Source organism: Tasmannia lanceolata, unplaced genomic scaffold (assembly GCF_043159265.1).
Source record: "Tasmannia lanceolata isolate RefF3 unplaced genomic scaffold, GAP_Taslan_0.1 ptg000020l, whole genome shotgun sequence".
Classification (NCBI taxonomy): Eukaryota; Viridiplantae; Streptophyta; class Magnoliopsida; order Canellales; family Winteraceae; genus Tasmannia; species Tasmannia lanceolata.
The window spans coordinates 14,876,878-14,890,656 of NW_027518697.1; the positions used below are offsets into that span (position 1 = coordinate 14,876,878).

The 13,779-nt window shown below is 40.9% G+C and overlaps 1 protein-coding gene across 2 annotated transcripts; it reads right to left on the reverse strand.

Annotated features, from left to right (window-relative positions):
- Positions 1–1,149: 1,149 nt before the first annotated feature.
- LOC143854413 (ubiquitin domain-containing protein DSK2a-like) lies at positions 1,150–12,127 on the reverse strand. Of its 2 annotated transcripts, none has more exons than XM_077364387.1 (8): positions 11,623–12,127; positions 2,856–3,611; positions 2,549–2,757; positions 2,353–2,466; positions 2,175–2,233; positions 2,050–2,078; positions 1,873–1,965; positions 1,150–1,574 (listed from the first exon to the last, which is right to left on the reverse strand). In XM_077364387.1, the coding sequence occupies exons 1-8, from the start codon at positions 11,846–11,848 to the stop codon at positions 1,426–1,428; spliced, it is 1,635 nt and encodes a 544-aa protein (XP_077220502.1). In that variant the 5' UTR covers positions 11,849–12,127; the 3' UTR covers positions 1,150–1,425. The 2 variants fall into 2 exon arrangements, with proteins under 2 accessions (XP_077220502.1, XP_077220501.1); XM_077364386.1 differs by having other exon boundaries at positions 1,873–1,971.
- Positions 12,128–13,779: the final 1,652 nt, after the last annotated feature.

Sequence of the window (13,779 nt, forward strand, 5' to 3'; positions counted from 1 at the left end):
TTTCAAGCTCCCCTCACTCCAACCTTCTCAAGTCTCTCCAGCCCATCTCTCAAAACTGGTCCCACAAATATTCCATGAATTATTTTTTTTTCATGATGGCCAAACATACCTTAAGTTCAACAAAAATGGTTGCAGACCGGTTCAGCAGATTTGATTATGTACATATGACATGCATGGGAAATGATTTCTTCACACGTTCACCAGATGTCAGAACCCCCTGAAATTGATATGAGAAATCTATTATTACTTGGGCTTGCCAGGCAATTTCGCAGCTAAGAGCCCCCTCCTAGTAGATTTTGTCTTGTTCATGTAATTCATTTGAGGTGGCTGTTCTATCCTGCAAAATTGAGCCACGGAATTGCTTTTTGCAGAAATGCCTAGCAAGTCCCTTGTTAATCATTACTAGCATACTCTTGGGAATCATGTTCTCTCTATTAGTAATGACATCCCATACTTATTAGTAATGACATCCCATACTTATTCCCCTGCCCCTCTGAGTCTATGCCGCACAACCAAACACTACTTACCACTATTCTATAAGTTAATTCCAGACAAATCCGATGCCTGTCTCCTCCCTCTTGACTTCATATTCCACTGCTCTCCGAGCCCAAACATACCTAGGGCGCGCTTGGCTACCATGAATTTTTTCTTTTTTTTATATATATATGATAAACTAGTGTCTGCAAGTGGTGAGACGACGGTAAGGCAGGTGAAGTGGCTAAAAATTTGGAAACAAAACTCAGGATAAACTACTGCAACACATGGCCTTACTTTTGGGATAAATCTTCAAACTAGTGAAAAGATTTCCAAACTAGTGATGATTTTATCTAAGCGGCACACCAGATGCAGGTGTAGAACAGGGGGCAGTGAAGTTTGATACTGTCAATCCACCCATAAGACCTGCCACTTCTCCCTATCACTCCACTGGTCCTTTATAACGTTATCACATTTACCAATCACCAGTGTAAATTTTCTCCCTTTTTTTATGATTTTATATTCTATTACTGCTGCTGTTCTTCTCACCGCTTGTGATTTTTATTAAATTTTCCCATTATTTACACAGTTAATTTATGTAATTTCAAGTTCCTGCACCATTGCTGTAAACACCAGAAGTGATCGTAAATTTGGCAAACAATTCACAAGACAAGCTTAAAGAAGTATCAGAGGTGTGTGTATTTACAAAATAACTGGTCTTCAGATATCTCAATAGAGAGCCCTAAATGCCGAACAATAAATAGCCACCCCAAAAGTTTCACAGCTCTTACCATATAAAATACTTATTTCATGATCAAAATGGAAGCCGATAGTGTGCGGGTTTTGCTGTCTTTAATTTGATAGACACAGGTGGGAGCCGATTAATCTTACAGGAACACATGAGCGTCACGGAGTAAACATTATAGCAGAAAATATTGAGTGATAAAAAATCTACTGACCGGGATTGCCAAGGAGGCGCTCAACTGCCGCGTGGACATTCCCAGCAGTAGCACTCAGTGCGCGGATGTTCTCTTGGGTGTCGAAGAAACCCATCTCTTGAAGCTGTGACAGCTGAGTTGCGTATAGTTGTTCTGGTGGTTCTAAAGAAGCAAAGGAAAGGAGTAGTTTAGTAGAGTATGAAAAAAAAACGAAGAAAGAAAGGTGGGAAAAAATATGAGTGCTGATACAGAGAACGAGAGTGGAACTGAACAAATCCCCACATGCCACATGGAATTGGAGGGGTAGTTTTGCCATTTTAGGGGAAAAGGGTTAAAAAAAAGAGGAACAAGATTGATAACTGTGAAGAGGCTATTTGTTTGGTTCCACTCTCGGTCCCAAAATGGGTAATCATATCATTATTCTAAAAATATATGTGGATGGGAATAAGAGAATGTTAACCATTGGGCGGGTTGGGGAAGGTGAGGCTGCCATCACCAAGACCACCAAACATGTTCATCAATAACTCCAATCCCATATTGTTGTTGGTTGCACCTGTAACTGAAACATAATGAGAATAGCCTTTGGGTTTTAGGTAAAAACATGAGACAAATTTGAATGAAACCCAGTTTTAACAACCTGTGCCACCGCCAGTCTGACCTTGGTCACTGCAGAAGACAGATCAAAAAGCCAATATAAAAAGATTATTGAAGGCAGAGACAAGGACAAAAGACGGCTTGCGAAATGAAGCAAAGAGTGCTTACTGGGCTGACTGTTGCCGACCTAGCTGGGATAGAAGTGATTGCTGTAAAGACATTACTTGCTGTGGGAAAAGAAGAAAAAAATTTAAATAAAATATATGAGATGATTTATGCTTGCAGATTGTCCTGTTTTTTTTTTTTTTTGGAATGGTTGCAGATTGTTCTGTTAAATTGATATTACCTGCATCGTCTCAGGGGAAGTCAACTGGCGTAGAAATTCAGGGTTTTGCATCATTTCTCTTAATTGGGGATTGGAATCCATCATGCCCCGCAGTTGAGGATTGAGTCCAAGAAGCTAGCAAATAATAAATAATGTCAACATTTGAGACAAATTCAAGCTCCGCTATATCAGCTCTATAGAAGTGGCTGGATACTACCTGGTTCATAGACTGAGGGTTAGAGAGGATGCCTTGCATTATCTGTGACATGGCTGGACTTTGCATGGCCTGATTGACAGGGGATTCCTGCAACCCACCAAGCATTCTTTCTAAATCTGGGAGACCTGCACCACCCAAGCCCGCAATGCCAGGTGCCCTTGAGTCCCCGGAAGGATTAGACCTTGCATTGGTGTTTGTCTGTGTCCCCCCTGCATGATTAACAAAATAAGACCAGAAGGTTCCGGGCTTCCACGTCAGAAACTAAAGTTGCTTGAGCTATGAAATACAGAAAAGTGTGACAGCTTACCCCAAGGGTTGGGAAGAGGGTTAGTGTTAGGAGCAGGAGACCCTGTTGTTGTTTCTGATCCGGTGGTTGAGGGGTTTGGTGCCCGATCTCTGGCACCTTGGTTACCCAAGAGAGCTGCAAATGGGTTTGACCCCAAATCACTTCCAGTGTCTCCTGCCATTGTCGTTGCATTAAGGAAAGGCTCCTGAACGGTTTCATACATGCGCCTTAGCATGTTAAATCCTTCTGGGGAAGATTCAATGTTGCTCATAGCCCTGTCAGTGTTACGCATCATTTCCCGCATGAGTTCAGGATTCCTTGCGGCTTCTAGAGTCTGTCGGAGGGTGCTAGGATCGTTAAGCATGTGTGCAAGGTCTGGATTTCGATCAATGATTTCACGCATTTGTGGATTGGCCATAATCAAGTTACGCATCAAGTCAGGGTTATTCATAAGGTTCTGGATGGCGGGCATGTTCATTATTTCCCTCATGATATTGGGGTTTTGAGTTAGCTGTTGTTGCACCTGTTCAAACTCTGGAAGACCAGACCCAAATAAACCAGGTGCTCCACTGCCACCAAGTCCATTAAGACCAAGCCCAGGAAAGAGTGAGCCACCAAGACCAAGCCCTCCCAAGGTCCCACCATCATTGGAACCGACCCCCGATGCAACACCTGGAGTACTGTTTGGACCTCCAACATTAGCTGCATTTGCAGTGTTAGGCAATGGAGATGGTGCAACACCACGGACCAAATGAACAGTGTGATCCGACTGCAAACCTGACAAGTAAAAAGAAACACACATAAGTATCCCGTTAAAAAGAAAGCATTTAGTAGAATGATAGAGACCCATCACTACAAGAAAAAAAGGGGATAGGGTGGATAAATATCAAGCCACACCAAGTACCGGTATTTCTATCATAGCTGCACAGATATTTTGACCTATTTTAAATATCCATGTATAATCATAAGTGGTTGATCTTTAATATTCCCTTCCAGATACGTATTTCTAACTCTATCAGAACAATATTTCTCATATGGGGCAAGACTGTAAACCACGGTCGATTTTTTGGAGGATGACCCAACTAAGGCAATGTACATGCAAGAAGAAATCCAATTAACAGGAAAAGACAAGGCATGAGGAGATTCCGGCAACTGAGCAGGAACATTTTTTTTTGGGAACATTGTTCTCTCTCAGTGATATTGCAAGAACAGGAGATGGATGAAGAGGGTCGGGAAAGGAATTGCCATGAACAAGGAAAAAGAAAGATGAGAACAGCTCCAAACCTCCACCAAGTCACATCCAGGTTTTACCAGGAGATTGGATGTGCAAATTGTGTGGGTATCACAATTTCAATAGAAGAACACGGTGTAGATGGTGCTTCGGGAAACATGGTCAAGGGAAGGGGGCAAGGAAACATCGAAGAGCCAAAGCTTTGATTTAGAACAAGGTTGGCCAGGAAATGGATTGCTTTCTAAGTCAGAGGAGGAAGACTATCAAGCAGTTATCGTGTCTGGGAAAGAAGTGGAAAGGAGCGATGATCCTGAAATCTTGTCTCACCGGGGAGGTTAAGAAAGACGTTTGAAAAGTAGAAGAAATCCATGAGTGGGCAAGATGGTTCTGAGACATCCCTAAACTTGGCAAGCAGAGGAAATTGAATCGGAATGAAATAGTATTCTGGTTTGAATCTGATGTGCAAGCCAACGACATCTGAAGAATGGGGGTCGGGCCTTCGGAGGTTAGCTTCTGCTGAACACCGCATACAACACTGAGATGGAGACCATATGGGTAAGGTTCATTGGTATTCCACTTCACGTGTGGGCCAAGTTGACAATGGAACCGTTGGACAGTTTGTTCGGGACGAATCTGTAAAATGAAATGGAGGCGGAGGGGGCTAGCATGGAATGCACTAGGGCCCAAATCTTCATGGGGAGAATTGGCCTTTCCTTAGATCGTTGGTGCGTATGAATACCACTGGTACTTTATCAGCATTAGTGGGGAGTTTGGGGAACACTTGAGGGTGGCTGAGAATCCAAGACGAGACAGGTATTGTATGCCATTCACCGCGGGGAGTTGATGACAGGTGCCAGCAGCAAGGGCGAGTCTCATCCCTGAGCTTTAGCGAGGGTTCCAATACCCAAAAAAATCAACGGATTCCAATACCGAAAAAAAATCGACTGGGAGTTGATGACAGGTGCCTGCAGCAAGGGCAAGTCTCATCCCTGAGCTTTAGCGAGGGTTCCAATACAGATTTTTTTCGACGGATCCGGAGATGGTGATGGGATCAGTTGGCTCTGGTGCATCCCAGTCTGGAGAACTAGCAAGGAATGTGGGCTCAATCGTGCCGTTCATTGGGTCGAAAAGTTGTCGTCCTGATCCAATATGATCCAATATAATCAATCCTACGAGGCTGGGTTGGGCAAAGGAAAGATTAGTTTGTGGGTGTCGAATCATCAGCGACGGTAGTGAAGCGGATTGTAGGCCCAATAAGAGGCATATTTGCTCATTAGGACTTCTAGGATTTTATTTTTGTGTTATTTAGGTTCTAGGACTTTTATTTCCATGTTTTAGTCTTTAGGGCTTTTATTTTTCCTGGAATTTTATTTCCATTGCCTATATATAGGCCTCATATATTAGAGATTATTAGCGTTTGATGAATAAAGATTTCTTCCCTCTAATTTTCTCCTCTCCTCTATTCTTCTTCTTCCTCCTGCTCCCCCTCTTTCTCCTCTATTCTTCCACTTATCTTCTTCTCTTGTTCTTCTTCTTCTCTTATTCTTCGATGTCTCTTCTCGGTCCTACATCAGTTTGGTATCATAGCGAAAGATCCAAACCTCGGAAGATCGAAGCGCAACTTCTGATCAAGCCGCAAAGCCTTCAAAGATCTGTCCGAGTGTTTTGTTTCAAGTCCAACACACCGATCGGGCCATGAATCGCCACCATCTTTGTCCGCCGCGCGCCGTCGGTTCCGCACCGCACCGCCGCCGCACCCTCCTTCTCGGCACCTTTTGCGCACGTATCCCTAGCTCCAAGGTGTTACGTCTGTTTCTGTTTCTCCTTTCGTGAGGTTAGAGAAAACATTCACTTTCATTTTTTATACAACTCAAATAAGGTAAGTTCCCTTATCTTACATGACCTTTAGTCAAAACAAACCCCCCCCCCCCTCTCCAATTTCTCCCTTGGGCACACCTCTTTTTTTATTTCTAAGCGGGTCACGTGACCACGCTTTCTAAGAAGGTCACGATCCACACAATCCAGATAAGACCGAAACCTTTCAAATTTGACGTTTAAGCCTTCCAACAACTCAACTAATCGATCAGGTTCCATCAGACTCAAGTGGTAATCAAGACCGCTAAGTGTCGGCATCCAATGGAAACCCGAAGACAGGAAATGAACACTAACCTAGGCTCTAATACAAATTTGATGTAGGACGGATATATGGAAGGGAGTATCTTTCAAAGATTAGGCTCGAGCTATCAACGAAGAAGCGAAATCCTGTATCTCGAGGGAAGAATCACTTTAATCAAAGCAGTGCTAGCCAATATCCTCATTTATCACATTTCACTGTTTAGATGCCGGACTAGCATGATTAAAAGAATTGAACAGATTGGAAGGAACTTTCGGTGGGGAGGTGTAGATGACAAGAAGAAGATGCATTTAGTCAGTTGGGAGGAAGTGAGCAAACCTTCAAAGCTGAGAAGCTTGGGATTCACAAATTGAGAAATGTAAACAAAGCACTGCTTGAAAAATGGTTGTGGAGATTCGGTGAAGAAAGGACTCATCTTTGGACTAAGGTAATTGAAAGTAAGTAAGGGATCTGCTCCGATAATTGGATCTCTAATGATAAATATAGATTCACAAGCTTGGCTATATGGAAGGATATTCCGAGACAATAGCACAAATTCTTGGAAGGTATCCAGATCAAACGTCTACAATGGGGCAGAGTTAAATTCTGTCATGATAAATTGTGTTTAGAGGTGCCCCTTCTAGCCCTTTTTCCTGATCTTTTTAGAGCGACCTTGAACAAAGAAGCTTTCGTGAAGGACTGTTTCATGAGGGAAGGAGATAGTGTGTCTTGGAAAATCGGTTTTAGGCATAACTTTTTTGATTGGGAAGTTGATAGGATTGCTTTCCTAACTCATCTTTTGGAGACCTATTACAATGGGAAATCCAGAAGAGACAAAAGGGTCTGGAACTTGAACTCCTCTGGAATCTTCACGATTCTTTCTATCTCCGCATGCTTCTTGCTCTCCTTCGCTGCAGTTGTCCAGAGTTAGGAGCATTTCGGCCCCACCCAGAATTCGCATGTTTGAGTGGGTGGATAGTATTCCAGGGTAAAATTAAGACAATTGATCATTTTTGTTGCCTCCTTGTTTAGGAGCTCGTGCCTTGAACACTCTTAAAATCGATTCCCATTTTCTGCATCCCATACAAGTCTAAAGAACAACTTCTACACGTCCCTTAAGTTTATTAAGTAGATCCTCAGCGTATAATATTGTAACCACTACTCAATTGGGTCTTAACAACCATGGGAGAGGTTGTGGCTGCAAGACCAACTTTACCAGCCTATCCTCATCACAAGAGATCAAATTCCCACCTCAAACAACCTACTTGGTGAACTAAATCCAAAACAAGTTTATACCTTTGGTGCTTATTTAAGCGCACAATGAGAAGTGGACTATAATGCATGCTTTGTCCAGCCATGGCTAATAAAAAATATGAATTTATACCATTAAAAAAATGAATTTATAGGGATCAAAAGCACCTGTAATATTGATGCAGGGAATCTTAAAAGCAATAAAAAATAGGCAGAAAAGATTATATGAAATAAAGGACAGTATCATACCATCCAACTACATTAACATTCTATGTAGAACTTGTAAATCGATCCAGGAGGGGTTGTTAATCACCAAACTTAATGGAAAGAAAAGAAGAAACTCGTGTTCGATCATCAAAAATAATAAAATCATATTAAAGGAAAAAATGTTTAAACCAGTCGAGTAACTCTAATCCTTAATTTAATCTCAGCCCAAGATCTAAGAACCCTTAAAAACTCAAAACACTACACAAACAGAACTATTAGAAAACCATAATATATCTGCTACCTGAGACTTTAAAAGTATCCCTATCTTACCCTTTTTTTTTAAAGAAAGAAACCCCTATTTTATTTTCTTATTTCTTCTTCCTTCTTCTCTCTTCTTTAACCCTTGAACCTTACGCAAGGATGACAGAACATGCTCCTATACCACCAAGTTAAACATAGGAAGTGGAAAGCATAGGCACGGAATCTTACACTTCAGTTTCTTTTTTTATTTTTTTTAATAGTAAAATGTATTCATTAAAATAGACCGAGATGGTCAAAAAAGTAGATACATCAAAACTATAATACAACGTGTCAAAGAAGTAGATACATCAAAACTATAATACAACGCTAAAGGTAAAAGGACAAACAAACAAAGAATCAAGGGGGCAGAAAATCATAAAGTTCCAACTCTTCCTTCTCTACTCCTCTCTAGCGAGTTTATCAGCCACCCCATTTGCAGAACGATGCTGAAATACAATACTTGAGCGCCCCCCCCCCCCCCCCCCCCCATCTTGAATTTCATCAAAGTACCAAGCAAATCTCCAAGGACAAGGACGGAGATGACCAACGGATCACATTCAAAGAATCCCCTTCAACAATCACTTTATCGAGGCAATTTTTATCTAGCAATTTAAAGCCTTGGTGCACCGCCATAACCTCAGATTCATTGGAATATGTAACACCAATGGGGCCACCGAAGGCCCAGATCACCTCCCGTACTTCATATCTTAGAACTCCCCCACCCCAGATGGGCCAGGGTTCCCCAAACTAGATCCATCAAAGTTGAGTTTCCAAAAACTCAAAGGTGGAGGCCCCCACTCCTGAACATACTTCGTCTGCACCTCCCCTTTGCAACACACCTCCCTCCAGCCATTCCAAAGATCATACGCAGATACAAATTTAAAGGTAGGGAGAGTTTTAGCCAAAGAGACCACCAAAGCAACCACTTTCCAATAAAGGAAAAGGGATCCCTTAGAGAGGCCTTTAAAAAGTCTAGCATTCCTCTCTTTCCATAATACCCAAATAGTAGCTAAAAGGGATAAATTCCATAGAATCTTTCCTTTTTTCTTCCAAGGGGCCAAACGCCAGCAAAGAAAGAGATCCAACAAATTGGAACGAAATACCCAAGCAATGCCAAATCTAGACAAGATCTTACTCCAAACTTCCCTCGCGACTTTGCAATGGATGAAAATATAATTAACAGATTCTCCAACTTCCACACATAAAGCACAGTGATCAACTATTAGAATCTGCCGCTTCCTCAAAAAATCAACAGTCTGAATCTGCTCCAGAAGGGCCGCACGCCCAAAAGTCGCCACCCTAGGGGTGCCTCGATTGTCCATACTCTAGCTACTCTGGAGGAATCAGGACTAGAAGCAAGATGGGTGTAAAATGAATTTACCAAAAAGTCCCCTGATGAGTTCCATAACCATACGGCCATACCCTTTTACTCTCCCCAAACTGTTTTACATAGCCTTCTCCAAGCAGTCCTAGCAGCCTCGATATTGAAGGAATTTCATGTTCAAAGAAATGAACATGAAATTCCTCCTTAAAATCGGCCTCCAAACCAAACCATTGGCGTTTTGTCCATGTACTCCTTCACAAATGCTTCTTTAGATGCAGCCATAGCAAACAGATCAGGAAAAAGATTTTCGAGGGGAAGATGAGAGCACCAACTTGTCAAGCCAAAATCTGATTCAATCTCTGGAATAAATTCTAAAAAATTTCCCTTCATCGAACAAATGCCGTAACCTTGCTATATCTCTCCATGAGGCTAGGCTTTTATGTCTAAAGGCATCACGTGATTCCCAATTACCCGAAGTTGAACCATATTTGCTTTTGATAACTTTTACCCATAGCTGATTTCCTTCACATCCAAATCCCCATAGTCATTTTCCCAACAGAGCCATGTTCATCTCCTTTATCTTTCATATACCAAGCCGGGGTCCTTTTCTAGAATTGCACACCATTTCCCAATTCACCAAAGGGATTCCTTTCTTCTCATCAGATCCTCCCCAAAGGAACCTTCTCTGGATTTGCTCCAACCTCTTAGCAATGCTTATAGAAACTTTAAAGATAGACATTTGATAAATTGGCATATTGGATAAATTGACTTAATAAGAGTGATTGTTCCACCTTTTGATACTAAATTGCGCTTCCAAGTATCCAATCTTTTGTTTACCTTACCCTCTCCACACTATGATCCCAAGACGGTTTCTTTGATCTGCAAACTCCTAAAGGAAACCCCAGGTTGTCGAAGGCATAGTGCCAATTTTGCAACCCATAGTGCCCACCAAGCCCTGAAGCATTGCCATCCCAACGTGAATTCCAAAAACTCTAGATTTGCGAAAGTTGAGTTACCAATTCATGGCATCAGTTTCTTCAACATCAACAATCAAACTCGTTGAGTATTCTAGTGAGATCTAGAGGAGTAAAAAGGGAAAAACACAGCACCACCCCAACACAATTGCAACAACCTCAATGAAATCTTTGGCTTTCTATAACTATTTTCATGTGGCTTTTATTTAGGGAATACTTGTGAACTTACCAATTTCTAAGATGAATTCTTATTTTAAAAACTAAACATAAGAAAATAATGTACAATGATTGAATGGAGTGCAGAACCATTTGAAATTATTTGAGCAATTTTTATATCAATTTCATTGAAATATCCAGCATCACTATACGAGTTATGAAAAATATAGTTTCTAACTTCGTATATTTATACTGCTCTTTAACAATTGAAAATACATATACAGGCTAAATGCAAAACAATATCAATATGTCCATATAACAACCACGCGAAGAAAAAATGTGCATATGCATTATGCAAATGAGTGAATTTTCTTGGAAATTGTTACGGTCCTGAGTGGGGGCTTGCCCAGGTATGGGACTAGGTAGGACCAACCTGACATGGGACAAGTTTAAACTTTAAAGAGCCTAGCCTAAGCGTTCCATAAGCTCCACGGCTTTTGGCGTATTGGTTAGGTACCTAACATTTGGTATCAGAGCAGCCACCACATCCCATGTTCGAGTCACGGAACGGGTGAACTGTGGAGAGGACTACCCAATAAAAAAGCCAAAGTGAAGTTGCCACAGAGTGGGCCACCACAGAAGGGGCGACATGTGGAAACGGCCACCTGGAAAAAAAAAAGAAAAAAAAAGGCCAGAGTTAAAGCCGTCACAGAGTGGGCCGCCGAGGACGGTGGATGTGGAAACGTGGTGCAATGTTACTGTCCTGAGTGGGGGCCTGCCTAGGTATGTGCCTAGGTGGGACCCAGCCTGGTATGCGACAGGTTTAAAGGTCCTAGCCTAAAGTGTTCCATCAGCTCTCGAGCTTTTGCGTGTTGATTAGGTACCTAACAGAAATCTTGAAACACGGTAAGTTCAAAGAGAGAGAAAAAAATAAGAAATTTGTATTCCCAACAGTTCCCAACGACTAGAATAAAAAGCAAACACCAGATCAACAAACAAACAAACAAGGATTATGAAATCTGCATAGAACAAATACTAACAGAAGCAATCCCCATTCTAACATTTCTTCACCATTCAATGTATCAAACGACAATTAAACAACAACAACGCATAAAGAACATACCAATTAAACAACCGAAAACCCCAATTTAACAAAACCAACCAAAACCCTAACAAAATTTGTTTCTAACACATTAGCCAAATAAAGATAAAAAACTGATATCGAGGCATACCATAGCTTTCGAGACTTTGATCGTCCTTCAAGATCCGACCTTTATAGATCAATCTCTGCTGCTCGGCCGGGACCTCACAATTCCCAACAAGAAGAATCTTAAAATCTCCAACAGTAGAGTCGAGACTCGTCTGAACGGAAAATTTCGAACCGTTCGAGCATCGGACGTGGACGGTTGCGACACCGCCAGAATTACTCCCGTCACCGGAATCTCCTTCGGCACCCATATCAAACCCCCAATCGTAAAGGAGGTTCGATTGAAAAACGAATAAGGAAAAAAGGGATCTGAATAAACCCTAACCCTAGAAAAGATAGAACTGCTCGATCCGCTTATTTGAGGTTGGGATTTGAAGAGCGAGAGAAAGATGAGAAAAAAATTGAAAGGGGATTTGAAAGATTTTACTGTAATTTTGATCTGAAACCTAACCCTAGAAAAAATGGAAAGGGAATTTGAGAGAGAGAGAGAGAGAGAGAGACTTTTTTTTTTTGAAGGGGATTGGATTCGAACCCTAGACCTCACGGAAGAAATAAATGGAGGGTGTATATATAGATTGATGGTGTATACGCGTGTATTGATTTTATGATCAATTACCAATGGGGGACAAACATTAGGCAAAATTATCAAAAGGACCCATGCTTTTCAAAAATTATCAACAGGGGACAAAAGAGGTCTTGTCAGTAAAAGCTGGACGAAAATGCCCTTTGGCATTTACAACACATTTTGACCTTGTATTTTCCTTCTTCCCTCTTCTTTTACTTTTCCATTATCACCTTTTTTTATTTTTTACCCTCCTAGTCATTTTCCTCCTTGTTCAGCCACCATTGTTGCTGGCAAATTTTGAAAACTTGAATGTTGAGTTCTTACCATCTATCTCTTTGTATTTAGGTTTTCTTTTTCTTTCTTTTTTTAGGGTTTTGCACTATTTTCATTTCTCTGTTTCTAATTTATCTTGTTTAGGGTTTAAGCGATTTGTTTTTTAGAGTGAGTTCCGGAGATAATGCATGGATGGCTTTACTCACTTTTTTAGAAGACAAGTGGTTGTATAAGAAAAAGTTAATGTATAACATGAATGGATGGCTACACATTTTTTAATTTACTTAAATTTTTTTTTTTTGTAATACACAAATTGGGATGTAACACATGAAGCACATTTAATGAAAACAACATCCATTTCTTTTGTTATTTCTATCATGAGCAGAATTGTAATGCCATTAGAAGAGTCCCTATAAGCAGGGGGTTTTGTAGCAGAAGGGTTTTATCAACTCTCTGGAAGGGAGTTAGTAACTCTCAAAAGTAGGGTTACTAATTTTCGAATGGGCTTATCAAGTGCTTAAAAATTGGCCGGGGGTACTAGAGTTTTGGAAGAGGGTTTTCAAGTCTCCGGGATTGGGGTTATCAAGTATAAAAAATGGGGTTACCAATTTCTGAATGGACTTATCAAGTTCTTGAAAATTAGCCGAGGATACTGGAGTTTTGGAAGGGGGTTTTCAAGTCTCTAGGATTGGGGTTATCAAGTATCAAAATGGGGTTACCAATTTCCAAATGGGCTTATCAAGTCCCTGAAAATTGGCTGAGGGTCCTAGAGTTTTGGAAGGGGGTTTTCAAGTATTTGGGATTGGGGTTATCTAATATCAAAATGGGGTTACCAATTTACGAATGGGCTTATCAAGTCCCATAAAATTGCCCAAGGGTATTGGAGTTTTGGAAGGGGGTTTTCAAGTCTATGGGGTTGGGGTTATCCAGTATCAAAATGGGGTTACCAAATTCCGAATGGGCTTATCAAGTCCCTTATGAACACGTTTTTACTTCCTGTTGTTTTTTCACTCGTTCATTTTCACATTTTTTTCTTTCTACCGTACGATTCATCTTCCTCATCCTCCATTGAAAGGGAGAATGAGAAATGCAAAACCCTAAAACAAATGAAAAACAAAACCTAGATATTGAGAGATAGATGGGAATGAACTCACGTTTCAAATTTTTGAGTTTTCCCGCCTCCAATGGTGGCTAAATGATGAAGAAGATGACTGGTAATGTAAAAAAAACAAAGTTGAAAATGAAAAAGTAAAAAAAAAAAGAGGGAAAGAAGAGAGAAGAGGGAAAAGTAGAAAACAAAGCGTGTTGCTTTAAAAAAGGGCATTTTTGTCCAGCTTTAATGAC

What these genes read in the sequence shown, in the direction of transcription:
- LOC143854413 (XM_077364386.1), bottom strand. Translation starts at nt 11,848, where the DNA reads ATGGGTGCCGAAGGAGATTCCGGTGACGGGAGTAATTCTGGCGGTGTC. An exon ending in ACCCTCAGTCTATGAACCAG is followed by an intron (nt 2,467 to 2,548) that starts GTAGTATCCAGC and finishes ATTATTTGCTAG; the next exon opens with CTTCTTGGACTCAATCCTCA. An exon ending in CTTCCCCTGAGACGATGCAG is followed by an intron (nt 2,234 to 2,352) that starts GTAATATCAATT and finishes CTTTTCCCACAG; the next exon opens with CAAGTAATGTCTTTACAGCA.